This window comes from Pseudorca crassidens, chromosome 13 (assembly GCF_039906515.1).
Source record: "Pseudorca crassidens isolate mPseCra1 chromosome 13, mPseCra1.hap1, whole genome shotgun sequence".
NCBI classification, from domain to species: domain Eukaryota; kingdom Metazoa; phylum Chordata; class Mammalia; order Artiodactyla; family Delphinidae; genus Pseudorca; species Pseudorca crassidens.
Genome location: NC_090308.1, coordinates 7,414,925 through 7,436,690, shown reverse-complemented (window position 1 = coordinate 7,436,690; position 21,766 = coordinate 7,414,925). Strand labels below are relative to the sequence as shown.

At 42.5% G+C, this 21,766-nt stretch overlaps 1 protein-coding gene across 2 annotated transcripts in view; it reads left to right on the top strand.

Moving 5' to 3' along the window:
* The window catches only part of SLC22A3 (solute carrier family 22 member 3), an 88,800-nt gene that overhangs the window by 60,228 nt on the left and 6,806 nt on the right, over positions 1 to 21,766 (top strand). For both annotated transcript variants that reach the window (XM_067701610.1, XM_067701609.1), the window contains exons 6-9: positions 10,967 to 11,064; positions 11,184 to 11,398; positions 18,638 to 18,746; positions 19,493 to 19,605. In XM_067701610.1, the coding sequence (XP_067557711.1) occupies positions 10,967 to 11,064; positions 11,184 to 11,398; positions 18,638 to 18,746; positions 19,493 to 19,605 (535 nt within the window). The remainder of the gene's footprint in view (positions 1 to 10,966; positions 11,065 to 11,183; positions 11,399 to 18,637; positions 18,747 to 19,492; positions 19,606 to 21,766) is intronic.

The window sequence follows — 21,766 nt, the reverse complement described above, 5'->3', positions numbered from 1 at the left end:
AAATAAAACCCACAGAAGATTAACTCCTGTCTGTGCCACGTGGATTCACTGGGGCCTCCTCTCCTTGTCACAGAGTCCTCACTCTTTAATCCAGGCTGTCCTAGCAGCCACTGCCTGGACCATCGCAGAAAAGGGGGAGTTCTAGAGGGTCTTGCTTCAGCAATTAAATGCTCACAACTCCTTGGCACATCTGGGGAGGGGGCCCCACTCAATCACGCAGGACCAAGCACTGCAATCCTATCACGTCCCTGTGATGGGCTGGGGAGGGAGGAGAGGAAACAAAAACATTTTTGGCAAACAGCGCTCGTGAGATGAGCACCACCATAGATCTCTTTTAAAAGAAAAACAAAATTAAGAATACAGAATTCAGTTTGAGAAACACTGACTTAGGAAGATACATGCTTTTGAATGCAAATGATTACTACAAAGTAACTTTCGCCTTCACAACTGGTTAAAAAAAATACTTTGGTCAAAGTGTAAACACAATTTCAAAAGTTCTTACTGAAAAACAGGAACTATGATGACCCATTTCTCAGAGAAGCCACGACTTCGGGGCATTGTGAGAGCAGAAAGAAGATGGTACCCAAGGCACCACAACTCTAGGAGCACATGTTAAATAGAGGACAAGGAAGGGCAGCCAGGCCTCTCCTCAGTCACAGCCAGCAGGCAGGGCCAGCTCAGCACAGGGATTTAGAGAAAACACCCTGAAAAGATGCCCGTGAACCTAGCTGATGGCGAACACCAGAGAGGACGCCAGGACCACTGCCGGCTTGCTGAGAGGCTGGTAAGAGCTGGACGAAGGCAAACAGGAGAGGGAGCCAGTCCCGGAGAAGAAGACCCACAGGAATGCAGGAGGCAGCTGACCCAACCCGAGGGCGCTCTGAGAATACCATCCTGGACGCGCCCTGTCACCACGGCTGGGAGCACTTGTGCGATGGAGCTGATGTCGCCCTGGGTTGGCCTGGCTGTCGTTGGCCTGCGTGGAAAGGGCTGGCAACCCAGAGACAGGGTGGTAGTGCCTCATGCTCCAGGCCCAGGCAGAAAGACACCTGCCAAGAATCGTACTGGGCGAAGTTGCACTTTGGCTGGAATCCTGCAAACACCTGAAGCCCTGGAAAAGCTAGGAAAAGAAATGATAAGAATGCGGATGGGTGGAGATGTGGTTTGGATTTTATTTGTGACACAGCAGATGGTTTGTTTTATTTCACACTAGCTTTCTCCTCTCTAGAAAAATCCTTGGCTAACTAGTTACTTACAGATACTCAATTTACCTATTTAGAACTAAAAATTTGTGTATCTAGACATGTTCCTATGGTTTAAGACACTGGACATTCTTCTTTTAAATTTATAATTCTTGGAGTTTTTTGTTGAGATAAAATGACATAATATTAGTTATAGGTGTACAACATAATAATTTGGTGTTTGGTGTATTGCAAAGTGATCACCGCAGTGAGTCTAGTTAAGATCCATTACCATACATGCTTAATACATTTTTTTCTTGTGATGAGAACTTTGAAGATTTGGTCACGTAGCAACTTTCAAATATGCAGTACGGTATAATTAGCTATAGTCATCAGACTGTACATCATATCCCCTTGATTATTTTTTTGGACATCCTTTATCATTTGATATTTAGAACTTTTCTGTTTCAGCAGCAATCAGTGACATTTATTGGTGCCACTGGGGAGTTCAATGACATGTTTAATCCCATCCACTCACATCAAATTTTGGTGTCCGACCCCTGCCAAGTTCTGAGTCTTTAGGATTAGAGTCTTAGAACTGAGAATGCCATCTGTTTTTCCCTCTCTCTGTCATGTGCTTTAACACCTCTCCTCCCCCAAATCCTCGCAGATTTGTTTTTAAGAAATGAAGCAGTGTTCCACCATGTGACCCACAGCTGCAAGCCATCAACCTTTGCTGATGTTAAGGCTGCACTTTGGATCCCTGGGGAATTCTAGAAAGATGCACTTTTGCTGTTCCAGGGAGCGAGCCCAGTCGTGGGATGGGAGGGGGACTCCCTCCCGGGCCAGACGCAATCTCTCGGAATAAGTATCTCCTCAGCAGAGCATCCTCACGAAAGAGCTGGCTGAGCCCAAAGTCCAATACAGGGACCACCAGCCACATGTGGCAGTGGAGCCCTGAAACGTGGCTGGTCTACACGGAGGTGTGATGTGAGAGCTGCACCGTGGATTTCAAAGATTTAGTGTGATGTAAACACATCAACTATCTCATCAGTAATTGCACATTGATTACATGTTGAAATGATTGTACTGGGGATAGATTGGATCAAATGCAACATAGTCTTAAAATTAATTTTGCCTCTTTTTACCTTTTTAATGTTGCTACTAGAAAATTTAAACTGACGTAGATGACCCTACAGTTTTATTGGACAGCGCTGGTCTAAGTGTCTGGAATTTGGTTTTAACTATTTTAATAAGCGTCGAATACTGATTATCATTTTGATTATGAGCTTTGCTTTACCATATGAACTCTGTATGGTGAATACTTTATCTACACTTGTTTTAAAGTATAATGAGGTTTTTAAGATTTTTCAAGCCACTGTGGGTAATTTCGCAGATTCTCTTTTATGTTTGCCAGGCAGCATTATTGCCACCTAGAAGCCGGCCAGTGTTCTATGACGTTAAACATTTACTCCTGGACCTTCTGGTTCTGGCCTTCATCTGACTGATGGGGGTGTCCGTGAGGCAGCGGCGGCGGCGGGGATTGGTGTACCACAGCAGTCACCGTGCACTTCCCCCTGGCCTCACCCAAGCTCTCCAGCTCCTGATGCTTCTAGAAACGACCTATATAGGTGGTTGAACTTTGAGCACAACTCCTGGTCCTTCAAATCAGTGAACGCCGAATCCTCAAGTAATATTTTGTTCACACAGACTTCTTAGAGGGTAAAAGGTTCTAGAGAACAAAGCATGTTGGGAATTTGTGACAACACTTACTAAGTCAGTGTTAGGTTCAAGAAGAGATGAATTCCCCTTCTCATCAGTGACTTCGCCTTTCCTTGTGAAATATGACAACTGTTGAAAAATCCACCCACTGAGATCAAGCAGGTGAAACTGCAAGCTGGAAATGCAGCCACCTGATGCTGTTCCCTCCCCTGCCGGCGCCAGACCCTACTGATCAGCTGGGTTCTTCCACCTAAACACGGGGGACTCGTGTTCTGTCTTGGCCAAGAAGAATAAATGCTAGGAGTCAGCAGGTGAGGCAGGACTTCGTGGACCATCTGGGCTTCTCACCCGAGTCTCCAGGAAGGTTGTTAATATGCAGATTCTGATCTGAGGTAGGGCATCTTTAACAAGCTCCCTGGTGACCACACTGTGGACTCATGGACCACACTTTGAGCAACAGGGTTCTCCAAGCGTCATTTACTTGTGTTCACATTTGTGAGAAATTACCCTGTCTAAGGCCTGGGAGATCAACAGTGCCAGGTGAACATTTAATATACCTGGTAAACTTAAGAAAATCTAATAAAAAAGAAATCCATTCCTTTTTTTAAAAAAGGCACAATGACAGTTGTCTTTACAAGGGGATTCATGTAGGAGTACCTTGAAAAGAATCTCCCCACTTAGTGCATTGTAGTATAAGGTACAGTTTACTAACTGAAAAGATTCTTGAAAGTGCCAAGTGAATTATCGTCTGGAAGTAAAATATCTCTGAAATGTTGTAAAAATAATATTAGTGTCAACCGCCTCCATTTCTGAGCACTCACTGTGTGCCAGGCGTATGTATTGCTGACCTTAAACAAAATTAACGGTCATTGTTATTTAGCAAAAATGAATTTACTCGGGAATAGCAGAGGAATTACATTTTGGGACACGCAAACTATGGCAATCCTTAGCCCAGTCTGAGGAGACAAAGGGAAGGTTAGCTTTAATTAGGTTCTGGGAAGAAATTGGGGAGGGGCATTTTGAACAAAAGTTCATTGGAGGATGAGAGTTTGGGGTTGTGACAGTTTCACGTTGGTGGCATTGACAGGCAGTTTGCTGTTACTGAGGACTGTGGAAATCTTTCACCCTCTGCTATGTAAGTTGAGGTGAGGTGTATGTGCTATTCATATGCTACTGATGAGAGTTTAAATAATGCGTGGGTAAGAAAATGTTCCGACTAAAATACAACAGCTCTAGCTAGACCCTGGCTGGTCGTCTCTCTCTTTTTTAAAAAAATTATTTTGTATTGAAATATAGTTGCTGTACAATGTCGTGTTAGTTTCAGGTGTACAGCAAAGTGATTCAGTTTTACATACACATGTACCTTTTTTGTTTTCAGATTCTTTGCTCTTATAAGTTATTACAAAATATTGAGTATAGTTCCCTGTGCTGTACAGTAGGTCCTTGTTGGTTATCTATTTTATATACATAGTAGTGTATATATGTTAATCCCAATCTCCTAATTTATCCCTCCCTGCCTTTCCCCTTGGGTAACAAGAAGTTTGTTTGTTGACCAGAAACCAATCCCATGTCAGGAGAGCTCTGAACACCATATTTATAACATTGTTATTTACAATGTCTTTCTCTTTCTTGGCAATTTAAATTAAAATGTCAACTTCAAAAAGTGTTTCAGAAAGGCACCAGAAAGAATTGTAAATAGAGCTGAACTAATCAAAAAAAGATGACTAAAGTATGCTTTTAACATCATTGTTGATGTAAAACAAAAGTCTTGGCAGAATTAAAAGACACTTAAGAGTCAAATAGAGCAAATAGCCATTAGTTCAGTAAATGAGTGTCGGGGCACCAGCATGTACAGTTTACCTGTGAGCCACCCCTTTTTCAACGAGTGTCATTACTAGGTAACAAGACTCCAAACAGACAGATGTTGCCAGGAGCATTTCCCATCTTCCTTTGCTCCTAATGAAAGCAGGCAGACACCACTTAGATGGATAAATGTGTGACAAAATACAATGCCAAGCTAGATACGAAAGATAACATTGTGCATGGTTCCATTTATATGAAATTCTAGAAAGGCAAACTGTAATGACAAAACGGAGATGAGGGTTTGCCAGGGGCCAAAGCTGGGGGCAGGGAATTGACTGCAAAGAGACAGGAGGAAACTTTTGGGGGCGATGGAGATATTCCACATCATGACGGCAGCGGTGGTTATATGACTCCACACATTTGCCAAAATTCATTGAAATGTAACTTAAAATTGCTGAAGTCTACTGGACATAAATTATATTTCAGTAAAGCAAATTTAAAAATCTATCTATCTATAATAACCTGACATAGCATTTCTATTCTTTTGTATCTGACTCAGGCTATGCAAAATCTGGTAACGCTTTGGCAATAGAAAATAAGCATGATTTAATTTAAAAATATAGAGCTAGAAGTTGTTGTAAAAGAATAGAGCTGCAACAGTTACTACACAGGAGTTGCCAAGACTTTCCTGGATGAATTCCATCCAAGATACGGCTTGTAGTCTCTCAAGGTCTTTGGACACCCAGAAAGTGGGTCATCTTTCAGAATATCTGCGTCACTGTAGAGAGCGTGTTAGTAAATCAAAGACCAGCTGGATTTGTTCTTAAACTGGCAAAATACTTGCTTGGAAGCACTATTAATCCTTTCATTTACTGAATGGGGAAAATTGGTTTTATGGTCTCGATTACCTTCAGTTGCTATCAACACTTCATATTCTGTTGGTGTAGGATATATACTAGGCATTGAACTTGTGCTTAGGAAAAGCAGAGATCATGTGACTGCTTGATTCTAATAAATGTTAAAAGTTTGAAATGAAGACTAATACTAAATATTTTTATGGAGTAAATTTGAGTAGTGAAACAATGATTTTCATTCTTTAATGCAAAATTATTTTGCCTAAAGTATTCAGTTGTTATGCAAAAGCATTGTTCTGGACTGAATTCTCCAGATAATTCTGCTTTTGACAACAAGTAACAGAAAACCAACCTACATGGGCTTAGACAGTGAGCACAGCTCCAGGCTCCTGGATCTGGGATTCTTGAGATAGAACAGCGTCCAGGGTTGTTTAGACCTTGGTCTCCACACTGAGCCATGGTTTCCTCCCCTCCTCCACCCTCCACTCGGCTTCTCTCCTGGGGGTAGGATGGCTGCTAAGATCTATTTGAGCCCACTCTTTCCTCATTAATTCCCTGAGGGGAGAGAGAGAAGATTCCTCGGATGCCTCTGTCTTAAAGGCAATGAAGGACTTTCCCAGAAGCCCTTTTTCTCATTGGTTCAAATTCGATCACATGTCTATCCCTCATTGGTTCAGAATGGGTCATGTGCCCAGTCACTGACATAAAGGATAGAATTACCCTCAGATGATCAGACATCCGCCTACAATTGGACACAGAGTCAGCTTCCCTGACAACACGAATTGATGAAGTATGTGTGTGTGTGGGGGGGATGGTGTAGTGGGGGGGTTCTACTAAGAAAAAGAAAGGGAGAGTGATACTGAGTCAACGACAAAAAAAGGTGCATAATGTCTAATTTAAATCCATTGCTTTAAAAGTGAGTTATCTTTTCTTGCTGCAAAAGTAATGTAGGTTTAAATTTTAATTTTTTTTAATAATGAAATATTTTCTATACCCCTATTACCCAGATTCAACGGTTAACTTTTGCTGAGTGTACTTAGGATATCCTTTCTTTCTTTTTTTTTTTAAGATGTTGGGGGTAGGAGTTTATTAATTACTTAATTAATTTTTGCTGTGTTGGGTCTTCGTTTCTGTGCGAGGGCTTTCTCTAGTTGTGGCAAGCGGGGGCCACTCTTCATTGTGGTGCGCGGGCCTCTCACTATCGCGGCCTCTCTTGTTGCGGAGCACAGGCTCCAGACGCGCAGGCTCAGTAGTCATGGCTCACGGGGCTAGTTGCTCCGCGGCATGTGGGATCCTCCCAGACCAAGGCTCGAATCCGTCTCCCCTGCATTAGCAGGCAGATTCTCAACCACTGCGCCACCAGGGAAGCCCCAAATCTTAATTTTAAGAGAATATTTATAGCCCAAAAGAAGAAAGTAAAAACCACCTTAATCCCACTATCTCTGAGAACCATTAATGATATGATACAAGCATACTTTTAAGCAATAAAATAAATATTATACTCTGCAGACACAGTACAGCATAATGGTGAGCAGTACAGACTCAGGTAGCAACTTCCTGGTTCAACTACTCCTTGTCTGTCTTTGTTGGGTTAACTACTTAGCTTTCCTGTGCCTAAACTTCTTCTTCCCTGTAATGGAAATAACAGTACCTGTATAAGTTCGCCCAGCACTAACCCTCTAGTTCAGAGGTTGGCAGTCTGCCGCCTGCAGGCCAGACCTGGCTTGCTGCCTGTTCTGTAAATAAAATTTTATTGGAATCCAGCCACAGCCATCCATTTATATATCCACTTATGGCTGCTTTCACAGAGCAGTGGCACGGTTAAGTAGTTGCAGCAGAGGCCTGATAGCTCACACAACCAAAAGTACTTACTATCTGGCCCTTTGCAGAAAAAGTTTGCTGGGTTAGACCATCAGAGCTCTATGGTCTTGTCAAAATTTAACATGTCATAATTCTGTGGTCATGTAGTAACTTAACTAGCCTGGAGACCTGCTCAGGAAAAAGTGACATCTACAGAGCAAGAGATATTTATTTTATGAGTTAGAAAGAGTTAAGAACCATGAAGAGCTGAAAAATCTACAAAGGTATTTAAGTGTCAAATTATCTATCTGAATTGACTAGAGATCTTGAAATATGTGAAGTTTGAGTTCCCTTAAACTCTGGGATGTTGACGTTGGATGGACCAGAATGAAAGTAATTTGTTCAGTCTTATCTAAGACATACGAGTCATGGCTATAGGCAGAAAATAAGATTGAAGAGGAAATAAAAGAGAGTCCATAATAAATTGTTTTGAATATTGCTTTTGAAAAGAAAGGATCGTCCCTATCTGTGTGCTCTGAGTGAACAGTGATGTACATGTGTGTACGTGAGCAGAGCTGTCGGCTCTCCCTGGAGAGAAGAGAACAGTCTGAGATGAACATGACCCAGGTCTAAGTTGTGGAAAAACCCTAAGTGAAAAGATGAGAATCACTGGAATAAGTGATACATTCATGGAGGAAAATGGCTCTCATATGATGAGTGGTTTTAATCTTGAATTTAAAGGTCCTCAAAATCTAAATTATTTTAATCAAGGCCAACTTTTCCATAAAACAGTGTTTTAACTAAAGATTAAATACTTGGTCAAATGCATAATATCCTTCTTTAAAATTATACAGAAGTCACCGTCAACTACAAAGAGATTTTCTGGAATAAAAAGCTTTTTATACAGTCAGCAATGCAGTGAGAGGATTAAGAACAGAGGCTCTCCATCAACTTCCTCGATTTCAAATCCTAGCTTAGCCACCTTCCTTCTAATGAATCCTTAGTGTCTTAAGCCTTGTTTTTCTTGTCTATAAAATAGGATCAATAAAAGTACTAACTTTAGAGAGTCTTGATGAGAATTAAATGAAATAATTCATGTCAAGTACTTAGCCCAGAATCTAAGAAATATTGCACACTCCATAGAAGTTAGCCATTTTAATGTGGGCAATATATAGAAACTAATTGTGAAAAACATTTTGATGACCTACCATGTAATAATATACAGTCATCCCTTGGTATCTGTGGAATATTGGTTCCACAACCCTCTGCAGATACCAAAATCCTCGGATGCTCAAGGCCCTTGCATAGAATGGGTCTCAGTTGATGCTCTGTGTCCACATGTTCTGCATCCACTCATTCAACCAGTCACAGGTCCCACGGTTGGTTGAATCCACAGATGCAAAACCTGTGGGTGTGAAGAGCCAACTGTATTGTGATAGACTAAGTTCTTTCACTTACGGTATTTCTGCTTTATTTTTGGAGCAGCAAAGGTGAAGGTAGGGGTCTCAGAATTTCGAGGATTAGCTCAGGGAACATTTTAATAAGAATTGTATTAGTGACAGTACAGGTCGACTTGCTGCTGAAACACCGCAAAAATACAGTGACAAAAGAGAGAAAAGTTTCTTTTTCTTTAACATGCCCACCCAGCGTTGAGTAGCTCGGCGCTTAAGGCAGCTCTGTTCCATGAGGTCCTCTAGGACCCAGGTTCCATTTATCTTGTTTCTCCATCTTCGCCTGCAATAGGTTGTATAATCAAAGCCATTTCACCAGCATTGTCTTCTTCCATCCTTCAGGAAGGGAAGACAGTGAATGAAGAGCAAGCCATTTCCTTTTTAAAGGATGGGGCACAGAGCTTGTACACGTGGCTTCTGCTCCCACCTCATTGCTGAGATCTTAGTCACTGGGCCACCCGTGGTTGAAAGAGAGGCTAGAAGATATGACTTTAGCTAGGCTGCCATGCCCCCAACTAAAATTCCATGGGTTCTGTTATCAAAAGGGAGATGAAAAGAATGGATGGTGGAATCAGTTAGCAGTTTTCTACTGGCGTTGCTATGGTAACTACTAATATTGCTTCATTGATCCCTAGATACTATTAATTTTGAGACACATCATCATTTTATGCAACACTCAGTAAGAAAAACCATGCTATTGAAACTGGGCACATTGCTTTCTTATCAGCCGAGTTGTAGGACACGTCCTAATTTTGAGATTTTTCAGCTGTGAAGAGTGTGTGTCTTGGTATAGAAGAAATACAGTACTGGAAAGACTTAGGAAAAGAAAGTGATCTAAAGACATCCATTTTTCAGTCTTTTTCTGTGTGTGTGCCTTTCCTTGGGGCAAGCATAGGCAGCAGATATGCAGCTTTGGTTGACCTGTTGAGCGTAATGTTTAGAACAGGTGATTGACAAGGTATTGTACTCTCCGCGTGAATTTAAGTCAAATTCCTATGACTGCTGGTAGAGGGACTTTTGACTCAAAGTCTTGGGGAAAAGTTGCCTAGATTTTCAGTCATTCTGGACCGGATCTGGAGTTGAGTAAACAGACAGTGAGGGTCCTGTTTTTGCTAGCCAGGGTTCTCACTTAACAGAAGGACAAAGACCGAGGGCTATAGTCTGAGGGAACAGACGTGGCCATGGCATTTGACTTCCTGTCGCAACATTCAGTCATCACCCAAACACTGGCTGAACACCAAGCACTTTGCTTGGTGCCCTCCAAGACCTCCAGAGCTCATGCAGGGAGAAAAATAAGTAGACCCGTAAAGGCATGCAGTTGCGTATGGGCTATGATAGAAGTCTGGTAAGTAGAGGCACACACTGGGGATCGACAGTTCCCAAGACCTCCCAGTGGCAGGGACATCAGGACTGGGGAGGTATAAGGACTCTTCAAGCAGAAGTAACAGAATATGCAAGTGCATGGAAACGTGAAGCAGTGGTCACTTCAAGGGGACTGAGTTATGATCCCTTTGGCACACAGGACTAGAAGCAGTGGGTATGTCCAGCTTTGTTTCCCTTACAGTGCCTTATACATAGGAGGCAAACAGCAATATTGGTTTAATCGAATTAAAGAAAAGACCAACTTCTTGGATGGCCAAATAGAGCCGAGCTGAATTTTCCTGGATCAAAAAGATGCCGGATTCCAGTAAATGGACAGAAGCAAAAAGATACCTTTGGTGCCACGCTTGTTCGGGAACTTACCGTTATTCTAGCTTATTTGGCAACTTAAGGTTTGAGGATTTAATGGATAAAGGAACTTGTTTGGAACTGCTCTCACCAGTCTTATGCTTATTTTCTCCAATTTAATAAATGCACAAGTGTATTGTACTTTAGAACACACCTTTCATCCTTGTTTACTCAGAGCACATGGTACTGCTGGTATTACCGTAAGAATAGATTCTCAATGCAGCAAGTACATCTTGGTGAATTTGACCTCTTACAAAGGCTAGAGAATCAAACTTCTTATTCTCAGGTTTTAAGATGTAATAACGAAAGACCCTGGTCTGTTCAGTAAGATCATCTGGTAGCTTTGAATCTGGTCAATGACAAATCTATAATATGCAGATGTCTCTTGCTGTATATTGCTACTGAAATCTGCTTCTATCTTATATAGATCACTGTTACAGATGAGGAAGTTAGTAATCCATCCTTTTTAGATCTGGTGAGAACTCCCCAAATGAGGAAGTGCACACTTATACTTATGTTTGCTTGGTAAGTTTGACTTGTGATGGATTCAAAACCTTGTGTCAAATTTACAATGCATCCCGTCCTTCAGATCAGGTTGAAGTTATCTCTTACTTGTTCTCCCTTGTCTTTCAATGTTGCTCCAGGTTCACAAGTGCAGTGGTTTATCAAGGACTTGTCATGCGCCTGGGAATTACAGGAGGCAACCTCTATATCGACTTTTTCATCTCGGGAGTTGTGGAACTGCCAGGAGCCCTCTTGATCTTACTAACCATTGAGCGTTTTGGTCGGCGCCTACCCTTTGCGGCAAGCAATATAGTGGCAGGAGTGGCATGTCTTGTCACTGCGTTCTTACCAGAAGGTAATTGTCCCCTAAGTCTGTTTGGCAGCCAAGAACTTGAAAAAAATCTTAAAATAATCAAGAATGGAGAACTTGTCTTTAGAAAATGGACCATAGCATCAAGATCGTAGTGCCAGTCGTGCTCTAGTGATGTCACTCTGTTTTCTGCCTAACCAGCCTAACTACTTTGAGTATAAAAGATTGGTTCTATAGATTTTTCTGTTTTCTCCATTTCTCAGTTCTTTTATGGATGAAATAGATGTGAGAAATCTAGCTTGGAGTGATGTAGTCTACTTTTTAAAAAATTTTAATTGAAGTATAGTTGATGTACAATACTATAAGTTTCAGGTGTACAATATAGCGATTCATAATTTTTAAAGGTTATACTCCATCTATAGTTATTATAAAATACTGGCTATATTCCCCGTGTTGTACAATATATCCTTGTAGATTACTTTATACCTAATAGTTTGTACCTCTTAATCCCCTACCCCATGTTGCCCCTCCCCGCTTCCTCTCCCCAGTGGTAACCCACTAGTTTGTTCTCTATATCTGTGAGTCTGCCTCTTTTTTGTCATGTTCACTAGTTTTTTGTATTTTTTAGATTCCACAGATAAGTGATATCATATTTCATTTAGTATAATGCCCTCCAAGTCCATGCATGTTGCTGCAAATGGCAAAATTTCATTCTTTTTTATGGCTGAGTAGTATTCCATTGTATGTGTGTGTGTGTGTGTGTGTGTATATATATATATATATATATATATATACCACATCTTTATCCATTTATCTGTTGATGGACAGTTAGGTTGCTTCTTGGCTATTGTAAAAATACTGCTGTGGACATAGGGGTACATGTATCCTTTCAAATTAGTGTTTTTGGTTTTTTCTTGGATATAGACCCAGGAGTGGAATTCATGTCGTTTATTTTTGATCACCTTTATCCAACTTAATTTTGTGATATCATTGACCCTGTTTCACATTTCTTCCACGTGGCCAATCCCATGTGAAACACTGAGGTTGCAAAGGGAAGGAAAACACGTCTTGACTTCAAAAGGTTGACAACCTAGTGAGGAATATAGACACTTCAATGCTCTCACAGCAAACTGTGATAAATGAACTAATAGAATGATTTACAAGATTTAGAAATAGGAGAAAAAAGGTGCAAGAAGTGATGAATCCATGGGGCTAGTCAGGAGAAGCTTCCCAGAGGTGAAAACTAGGCACGTATGAAGAAGGAAGAGAAATGTGCCCGACAGAGGGGAAGGCTAGGAGTGATTTTGCAAAGGAAAGCATGGTTCTCAGAAGTACGCACCACCTTTGATGGTTCGGGAACCAAACGTTCTTTGTTATCACAGGAATATCCTGGCAAGGAGGCTGAGGGATCATCTGTCACCAGTGGAGACGGCCTCACAGCCAAGGCCGAGCCAAGAGCTTGGGCGTGGTCTTGTGAGCTTCAGGTGGAGGACAGGTGGCCTCCAAGTGGCTGTTGCAGTTTGGACAATGGCAATGAGGAGGAGAGAGGCTGAGAGCAGGAATCAAGGTCGTGGCAGTCGGGCCTGAATGGGAGACAGTGATTTCAGAGATGTTTCAGAGTTAAATGGGGAGGGGGGCGTTTGATGACCGGTGTATGGTACAGAGGTTGTCAGTGACTCCAAATACACTGTTAATGGAAAGCCGGTTATCTCTGCCTCAGAACACAGCAGGCACTGGACAGAGGAAGCCTTTCAAACTCCCAGGGAACGCGTGTTTTAGAGCAGATCTATTATTTCAGCATTTCAGGAGGTGTGGGGTGGGAGGTGGCTGGCAGAGCTGGAGTCCCTGTTAGTTCTTTGTGTCAGCACAAGAGAAGCTGCCTTTTCCTTTGCGGATCCTCTGCGGATCAGGGAAGAACTGATAAAACTGTGGAAGTCGAAACAGACATTTACAGATGAGTTTATTAATTAAATAAGGATTTATGAAATCCCAAAACATCAGATAGACCCTACCTATTTAAATAAAATTACAGAAATGCCCATCTTCAGAAGAGAAGGGTGGAAAAAAGATGTGAAGTCCTGTCATACTGGAATGGTTGATGATAAACAACTGACTGTTTACATTTATCTCATTTTTCTTGAGCGTATTAGTTTCCTAGCGCTGCTGTAACAAAGTGCCACAAACTGGGTGGCTCGCAACACAGAAGTTTATTCTCTCACACACCTGGAGCCTGGGAGTCTGAAATCCAGGTGTGGGCCAGGCCATGCTCTCTCTGAAGGCTCTAGGTGAGGATCCTTCCCTGCCTCTTCCTAGCTTCTGGTGGTTGCCAGCCATCCTTGGCATTCCTTGACATCATTCCAATCTCCGCCTCCATCTTCACATGACCTTCTCTGCATCTCTGTGCCTTAACTTAACCATTATATCTGCAAAGACCCTATTTTGAAATAAGGTCACATTCTGAGGTTCTGGTTTTGGGGAACACTATTTAACCTACCACATTGAGTTAACACATTATAAGAGCTGGGGAAGCTATTGGCCAATGCGCATCTATTTAGTGTCTATTAATTTCTGCCAGTAAACTAAGAATAGAGGTAGTGCAGTGAACAAGACAGACATAATTTCTGTCCTCGGGAATTATGCACAATTTAGTAGAAGGTGACAGATCAGGAACATTGGAGACTTCACTGTTCTTTCTGTTTTACTTTGGCACTTTTTCGTTTTAGGTTTAATTTTTAAATGTAGTTCCCTAAGACAACGTCATCTGTTCTCATTGCATCTGGAACAGGAATCAAATATTAATTACGTATTCACTGCATATGAAGTTAGGAAAGTGGAGAGAAAGATTAATGACTGAAGTGTGGCCCATCTTTCCATTACGTAACTTTCCCCAGAAGATCTTCTCTGGCCTTAGACTGACTGGGATGACTTTAATGTGTGTTGCATTCAGCATGATCCCAGAAATCATTGAAGATCATATGTCCAAACCAATATTGAAGTAACTAAGGGGGTGAGAATCAAGCTATTTTATAGAGAACACTCTCATATATTAGAAAATATAAGGCAAAGAATAGATTTTTCTGTTTGGTCCGATCAGTTTTATTTTGTAGACAGAATTTCCCAATTTAAGCCTTAGAATTGTTCTTAGCAACATTGAAAATGAATTGCTCTTATTCTGGATACATTTTTATTTGTATATTCTGCAGATTCGGCCGCTTTTATAGTCACACGCTGGTCATAATTGACTGCTAAGAATAAGTTCAAATCCCTAATGCTGGGAGACGCAAGAGGGAAGAGATATGGGAACATATGTATATGTATAACTGATTCACTTTGTTATAAAGCAGAAACTAACACACCATTGTAAAGCAATTATACCCCAATAAAGATGTTAAAAAAAAAAAAAAGAACACTGAAAAAAAAAATCCCTAATGCTGTGTGTGAATACCAAATATTAGCAGAGGTTTCTTGCTTGAGTTGACATCCTTACTTCCACTTACGGGAACTTTGGGACTTGGTTACTTGGGCTGTTGAATTAACATTAGAAAGACTTTTCCTCTCAGCCTTTCTTGACATCATCACCAGGATGACTGCCCCTGAAGAGAATACTGAGTAGCCTTCTAGGGGAATCAGCTCTAAACTTATCTCAGAGAAAACGGTTTAACCAACTTTCCATCCACTAAGCATGACTTTTCATGGTCTGAAGAATGAACTTCTGGAAAAGAAAGGCTTTCAGGCTGTATCCTCATCTAAGACTCACTGTTTCTGACCCCAGTTTTTTAACTCTAATTAAAGCCTGAAAAATAAAGAGCTTTCGAAATCCATACTCACCTGCCATCTTTAATTTGACTTTATTCAAGATGGCTACACACTCGGCAGTTTGGGTCTTTTTGAAATGAAAAAGTTGTCTTGGACTTTTCTCTTTAAGTAAAAAGTAAGTCTGTTTATCTTACTTACTAGGAATTTTCACTACATTTTATTTCAGAACTCAGAGCAGATGGTGCATTCAGAGGAGATGTAAAATTGTGTTGGTTTAAAATCCTGCATCCTTTCTTCAAAAATTGAGGTATTATTCTCAGTAATCTCTACCAGCTTGACCAAATCCCCATCAGAGGGACTTTCTTTCTCTGTGTTCTCAGGAGTTCATGGGAGGTAGTTTCAGTTTCAATCCTCATTCTTAACTTGTTGTTTTCTGCCATTGCTACCGGAAAGATGTCTGTTGCCGCTCCAGGGTGAACTTAGCATATTCCAGGGATAATCAGAAGTTTTTATGTGCATACGTAATAGTCATACATAACTTCCACCTCCTATGAACTGTTTTCATTTTACCCTTTAGTTAAAATGAGCAGTGCAGTGCCTTTGGGACTTCTCTTTTGTTACACATTTCAACAAAATCTCTGTCCCCGTGCAGTTAGATACTGGCCTTTACTTCTTAGAAAGAGTTGAGGGCCTTGAGAAAACCTGACAGCATTTTCTTAACGTTTTACTGAATTCACTAGCTATTTATCTGTACTCATGGAGCTAACCACATACATTTCTCATGGGGGGGGGAGGGTGTGTGTGTGTGTGTGTGTTTTAATTTGGTTTCTTGGTTTTTGTTTGTGTTTGTTTTTCCGCAGTCAGTTATAAACTTAAATTGTCACGGAAGTTGTCAGTGGGACTCACTTGTAGAGCTGTCGTGATTCAGTAGAAAAAACTATAGCTTAAGAACCTAACCTGGGTAATCAAATTCTTTCCACGGGAGCCAACAGCGTTCTTCTCAGCAGCCTGAGAGCAGCGAGAGGTTGCCTGGTCAGGCCGGGACCCAGGGAATCTGAGCGCCAGTTGCCACTTACGTTCCCCAGCATCTGGCACCGCACCACCTGCTCGCTGAAGGAGGGGGTGGAATGCATTTCCTAGTCCCCCTCCCTGGCCTTAATGAAAAAGTAAAGGCTAAATAAAACACTTGTTTACAACTGGGCCAGAGCAGATGGCGGGCCCAGTGCATCAGCACGACTCTGCTGTTGTTCAGTCCCTGGTGTGACGTTAATGGGAGTACTGCAGGTGTCCTCAGCTGGGAAAAACATCAAGGACACCAGGACGTCCCCGGCCAGTTTGCAATCAACATATAGCAAACTGGAGCCTCCCAGCAACGATCTGGATTCTGGAACCCTCTTTTTCTTTGCTTGCCCTCCTAGGCAACTGTTTTATTTAATGAGTTTTAGCTTTTTTATTGGTTGAATATTCTCTAAAGAGAACACACAGAAGGGGAATTCCCTGGCGGTCCAGTGGTTAGGGCTCCTCGTTTCCACTGCAAGGGGCACGGGTTCGATCCCTGGTTAGGGAACTAAGATCTTGCATGCTGTGTGGTGCAGCAAAAAAAAAAAAAAAAAACACGTAAATCTACTGAGCTTCATCCTTTCTCCCGTCCTCCTCATTCATGCCTACTTTTCTACTAAAAAATTATATATTCAGGAAAGCGTGATAATTCTAAAAGACAAGAGGACCATTTAGTGCTGAGCAAGCATAAATAAATATGAGTATAAAGGGAGAAGGTTTCCTTTTCAAAGATGGAAGTCAGGCATATGCTGAACGCCCTTGGCTTTGCTTTGGAGAGTAGATAAGCTGCTGTTCACGCGGTCATATGTCCTCACCCAAGTCTACTAAGAAAGGATGGCATAAAATCAAAACTATTGATGCAATGAGATAACGCCTCACACCCGTCAGAAAGGCCATCATTAAAACGTCTACAAATAACAAATGCTGGAGGAGGTGTGGAGAAAAGGGAAGCCTCCTACACTATTGGTGGGAATGTAAGTTGATGCAGCCACTATGGAAAACAGTATGAGGTTCCTGTTACCGTATGATCCTGCAGTCCCACTCCTAGGTATATATTCAGACAAAACTTTTGTTCAAAAAGATACATGCACCCCTATGTTCATAGCAGCACTATTCACAGTAGTCAAGATGTGGAAACAATCTACATGTCCATCAACAGATGAATAGATAAAGAAGATGTGGTATATGCATACGATGGAATATTACTCAGCCATAAAAAAGAATGAAGTAAGGCCATTTTCAGCAACATGGATGGACCTAGAGATTATCCTACTAAGTGAAGTAAGTTAGACAGAGAAAGACAAATACCATATGATATCACTTATATGTATAATCTAAAATACAACACAAACAAACTTATCTACGAGACAGAAACACACTCACAGACATAGAGAACAGACTTATGTTGGAGGGGGAGGGATGGAGTGGGATTTGGGGGTTAGCAGATGCAAACTATTATATAGACGATGGATAAACAACAAGGTCCTACTGTATAGCACAGGGAACTACATTCAACATCCTGTGATAAACCATAATGGAAAAGAATATGAAAAAGAATGTATATATATGTATAACTGAAGAAACTAACACAACATTGTAAACCAACTATACTTCAATTTAAAAAAAAAGGATGGCATCAACTGTACAACTTTTCAGAAATTTAGAGCCCTGACTTTTTAGAGCAAAAATGGTTTATGCCTTCTTCCCTTAAAGCACAAAAGAAAGAAAATATTTAGTAGAGAACATTTGGCATTTCCCACTAGTTACTATGGAGGAAAGGAGTGTTTCCTCATGTAACCAAAGCAGCCCTAAAACAGTTCATTTTTAAATGAATGAACAAATCAGTATTAAAGAATCTGGCTCCTTCTGGATGATTTCATAGGCAAAGTAGAAAGACCTGGGATGAGGGAAATGAGGAAAGACATACGCCCTGGTGATGACGCACGGCAGAGATGTCTCCTCCCGGAGACCTCAGTTCTCGAAGCCGTGCTGCGCTTTAGAAACCAAAGTCAGTTTCAGGTCCAGATTTTTCCTGGTCTGTTGGGAACAGTGATTCTGTGTGTCATCACTAAGGGGTATGAACAGAAAGAGGACAAATGGGCGTCAGACTGCTGTGATGGTTTTCAAGGGCACAGGCAGAGACTACCTTCCAGACAGAAGGCCAGTGTGCTCAGGCCCTCTAGGAAAGCACTGCTTGGAACGTTGTTCTCAAGGTAGTGGCTTCTCAACAAACGCCTTGACTTGTATTTCCGTAACCCAACCCTGCTCAGGAAGGCAGCTGGTGCACTAAATACTAGCTGTCCTCCCAGTTGCTGTTGTTGTTGAATTTGGGCTACAATATTAGGAGGTATCTATCGTTTGCACTTAAAATTAGCAGATTTACGGCCGGGAGAACACTAAGCAAATGCCCTTTGTTGTTTTGTAAAATTGTATTGAAAGCAGACCCTTCCAAATTTTCTGTTTTTGCAGGAATACCCTGGTTGAGGACCATTGTTGCTACCCTGGGAAGATTAGGCATAACCATGGCCTTTGAAATTGTTTATTTGGTAAATTCAGAATTGTACCCAACAACATTACGGTAATTCCAACATCTGTATCGTGGTTTCTCCTAAGTAATTCTGCAGCCGCATGTTTGAAGTTGACTTAAAAACTATGAAATAGTTTTCTTAGCTTGGTGACCTATTAGCCTGGGCTGGATTCAGCCCATGGAAAAGCTAAGCTTTGAGTTGTAGCTTCTTTTTGCATTATTATCATCAATATCTTCATACACAGTTGGGGGTTTGTGGAAAGGCACTAGACCTGAAATCAGAAAATCTGGGTAGCGTGCTTGCGTCATGGGTTACATCTTCCTTCATCAGCAGCGCTCTGTGTAAAGGCTACAGCCTCTGTTCTGACCACACTCCACAGCCGGTTGTTGAAGGACAAGATGAAACAATGTGCATAGCTAGTGCAGATGGGCCTCCTTTCTTGGGGGAATATACCTGAGCACACCTTACTGCCAGTCTGGGGTGCCAGGGAGACACATAAGCGCCACAGAGCAGGCTGGGGAGTGAGCCGCTGATGGAAGATTGATCTCCACCAATACTGTAGACCCGCCCCCGCCCCCAGCTAGCCTCACTGTGACTGAGCTTTTAGCCAGATGTGAACTGGTGCAGGTTGGAAATGATGCGCTTAGGGTATGAGAGAGGAGAAAGTTTCAAAGTTAAAAGCCAGAGAAGTGGGAAATATGGTTACAATTCCTCTGTTACTTAGACACCAGAAAATGTTACGTATCTTGAACTTATTCAAATACTTTTTGTTTAAAACAATTTTTTTGTTCTGCAGAAACTTTGGAGTTTCACTCTGTTCGGGTTTATGTGACTTTGGGGGGATCATAGCCCCGTTTCTGCTCTTCCGCTTAGCGGCCGTTTGGCTAGAACTACCTCTTATCATCTTTGGTAAGTTCTCCCTTTATATCCTATTCTTAAATGCTCTCATCCACATTTTCACGTTAATAGAACCTAAAATGATCATCAGGCTGGATATCAATTTTAACCATTTGTTCTTTTTATAACAGCTGTTTCCGTTTTGAGGAGCCACCATGAAATGTGGACCCTAAACCATTTAAATTTACTTTACATTAAGGGTTGCTATAAAAAAGTGTTCAGTTTAGCTTTCTTCGTTGAGGTTCTGAGTTAAAATCAAATATTATGAAACTTTTTTATAATATTGTGGAACATAACCAGTAATTTTCCAAATAGGACCAAATAATAGGACCTTCTGTATGTTTAAAAACAAGCCTAAACGAATTGTATTGTTAAGTGCTCCACGCCTCTCAGTGTTGTATCTGCATGTGCTTTATGCTAAGCACGCCATGCCGAAAGATCAGAGACACAGAAGCCCTTGTAGACACGTACCATAACCTCTTCGATGCCCCTCAAGTTCATACCCTCCTTCCGACCTTCAATCTTCATGAAACTCATGAAGGGATAGAACCATAGCATAGGGGGGCCCTTAGGGTAATTCAGTCCAGTGCATCTCCAGTGCTGTTTCTGCCCAGATCTCATACCCTCCTCAGCAAGAGAGGATGCCGGCTGCCCCTTGCTCACCTACCTTTCCTCCACCTCCACTTCCTTACTCCCGGTAGAGGTTTTTTACCCATTGCTCTGCAGTTTAAGCTCCAATGAAAATATTGCATCCGTGAGGGCATACATCCGGAGGAATGCAGGAGTCCTTCAGCTGTGCTAGGGACCATAAAGTCGGCTTCTAATCGACTGACACCAGTGATTCCGTAAAAGATCATTTCAGACTCTTTCACGGGATCTGATAAACAAGCTCAGCATTGATTCTGGGCCAGCATGAAAAAGCAAAGAGAGGCCACTGTGCAACCAGGACAGAGCTGCCTGACAGCCCAGGCCGTCGAGGTTCGGGGCTTGCCTGTGAGCCCGGCTGGCGGAGCTGGGCGCTGGTGCCGCAGGGCAGGCCCTTGCTTCGCAGAGTCTGGCTGGGGAGGGAGCCGCCTTTCCAAACAGTCACAGGGGAGTGTGATAAATAAGGGCGCCATGAGAGCACATCACAGGGAGCACCAGCCCCGTGGAGTCAGGGAGCAAGGGGGCCGCGTGGAGGTTGAATAGGAATTATGCATGTGAGGGATGTAGGCTGGTGCTCTAGGCAGCGGGAAGGCCTAGAGTAAGAGGAAGTTAAAGGACAGAGTGCAGTGTGTAAGTTGGGGCCTGAAGAGAGATGAAGCTGGGGAGGTGAGCTGGGCCGGACCATGGAGGGTCTTCTCTGACGTGCAAAGGGTCTGCTCTTTATCCAAAGAGCAGAGTTTCAAGCCGGGGTTAACAGTGTCAGGTTTGCATTTTAGAGACATGACTCTGATGGCAGGTATGCCTGTGAGTTAGAGGGGGACAATGCTATTGGTGAGATGATTCAAAGAACGTTGGTGTAATCAGGTAAGAGATTTCCTAAGGACTGGGTCTAGGGTGATGGCACTGAGAATGTTGAGGAGTGGAAGGATCCACAAAAACATATTGGAGGTTGAATTGGCAAAAGGGGGTGATTGAAGGGACGAGGGCCAGAGGGACCAGGGAGCTGGCAGCCGGCCTCCGGGCTGGCAGCACCGTAGGTGGCGGGGCCAGCCCTAGTTTAGTGAATGTCAGAGGTGCCCGTCTGCAGGAGGACGCGGAGGGATACTGTTTGGGCTGTTTGTAGCATGAGGTGCGTCTGAGAAATCCAAGTTGAAATGGTGAGAGGCCAGTAGGTTTGATGAGCTGAGTCGGGAGCAAAGTGTGGCCCTGTGATGAAGGTTTGGAAGCCATCTGGATGTAGATAACCACTGAAACCATGGGAGTGACCGAAACCCCGTCTACAGGGAACAGGACAGAGTGAGAGGAAAGAAGGGGGCCCAGGACGGAGCCCTGAGGAACGACAGAGCATCCAGCATAAGCAGAGGGAGAGGAACCAGCCAGGAGATGAGAAGGGATGCAAGAGGGGCAGGAGGGAAACCGGGAGCGTGGGGCAGGGAAGCCAGGGGACAGCGGGTGAGGTCACCAGCCGTCAGAGCTGCCACGGGACCAGGCAGCAAAGACGAGAAGCAGGGCCACTGCACCTGGTGGT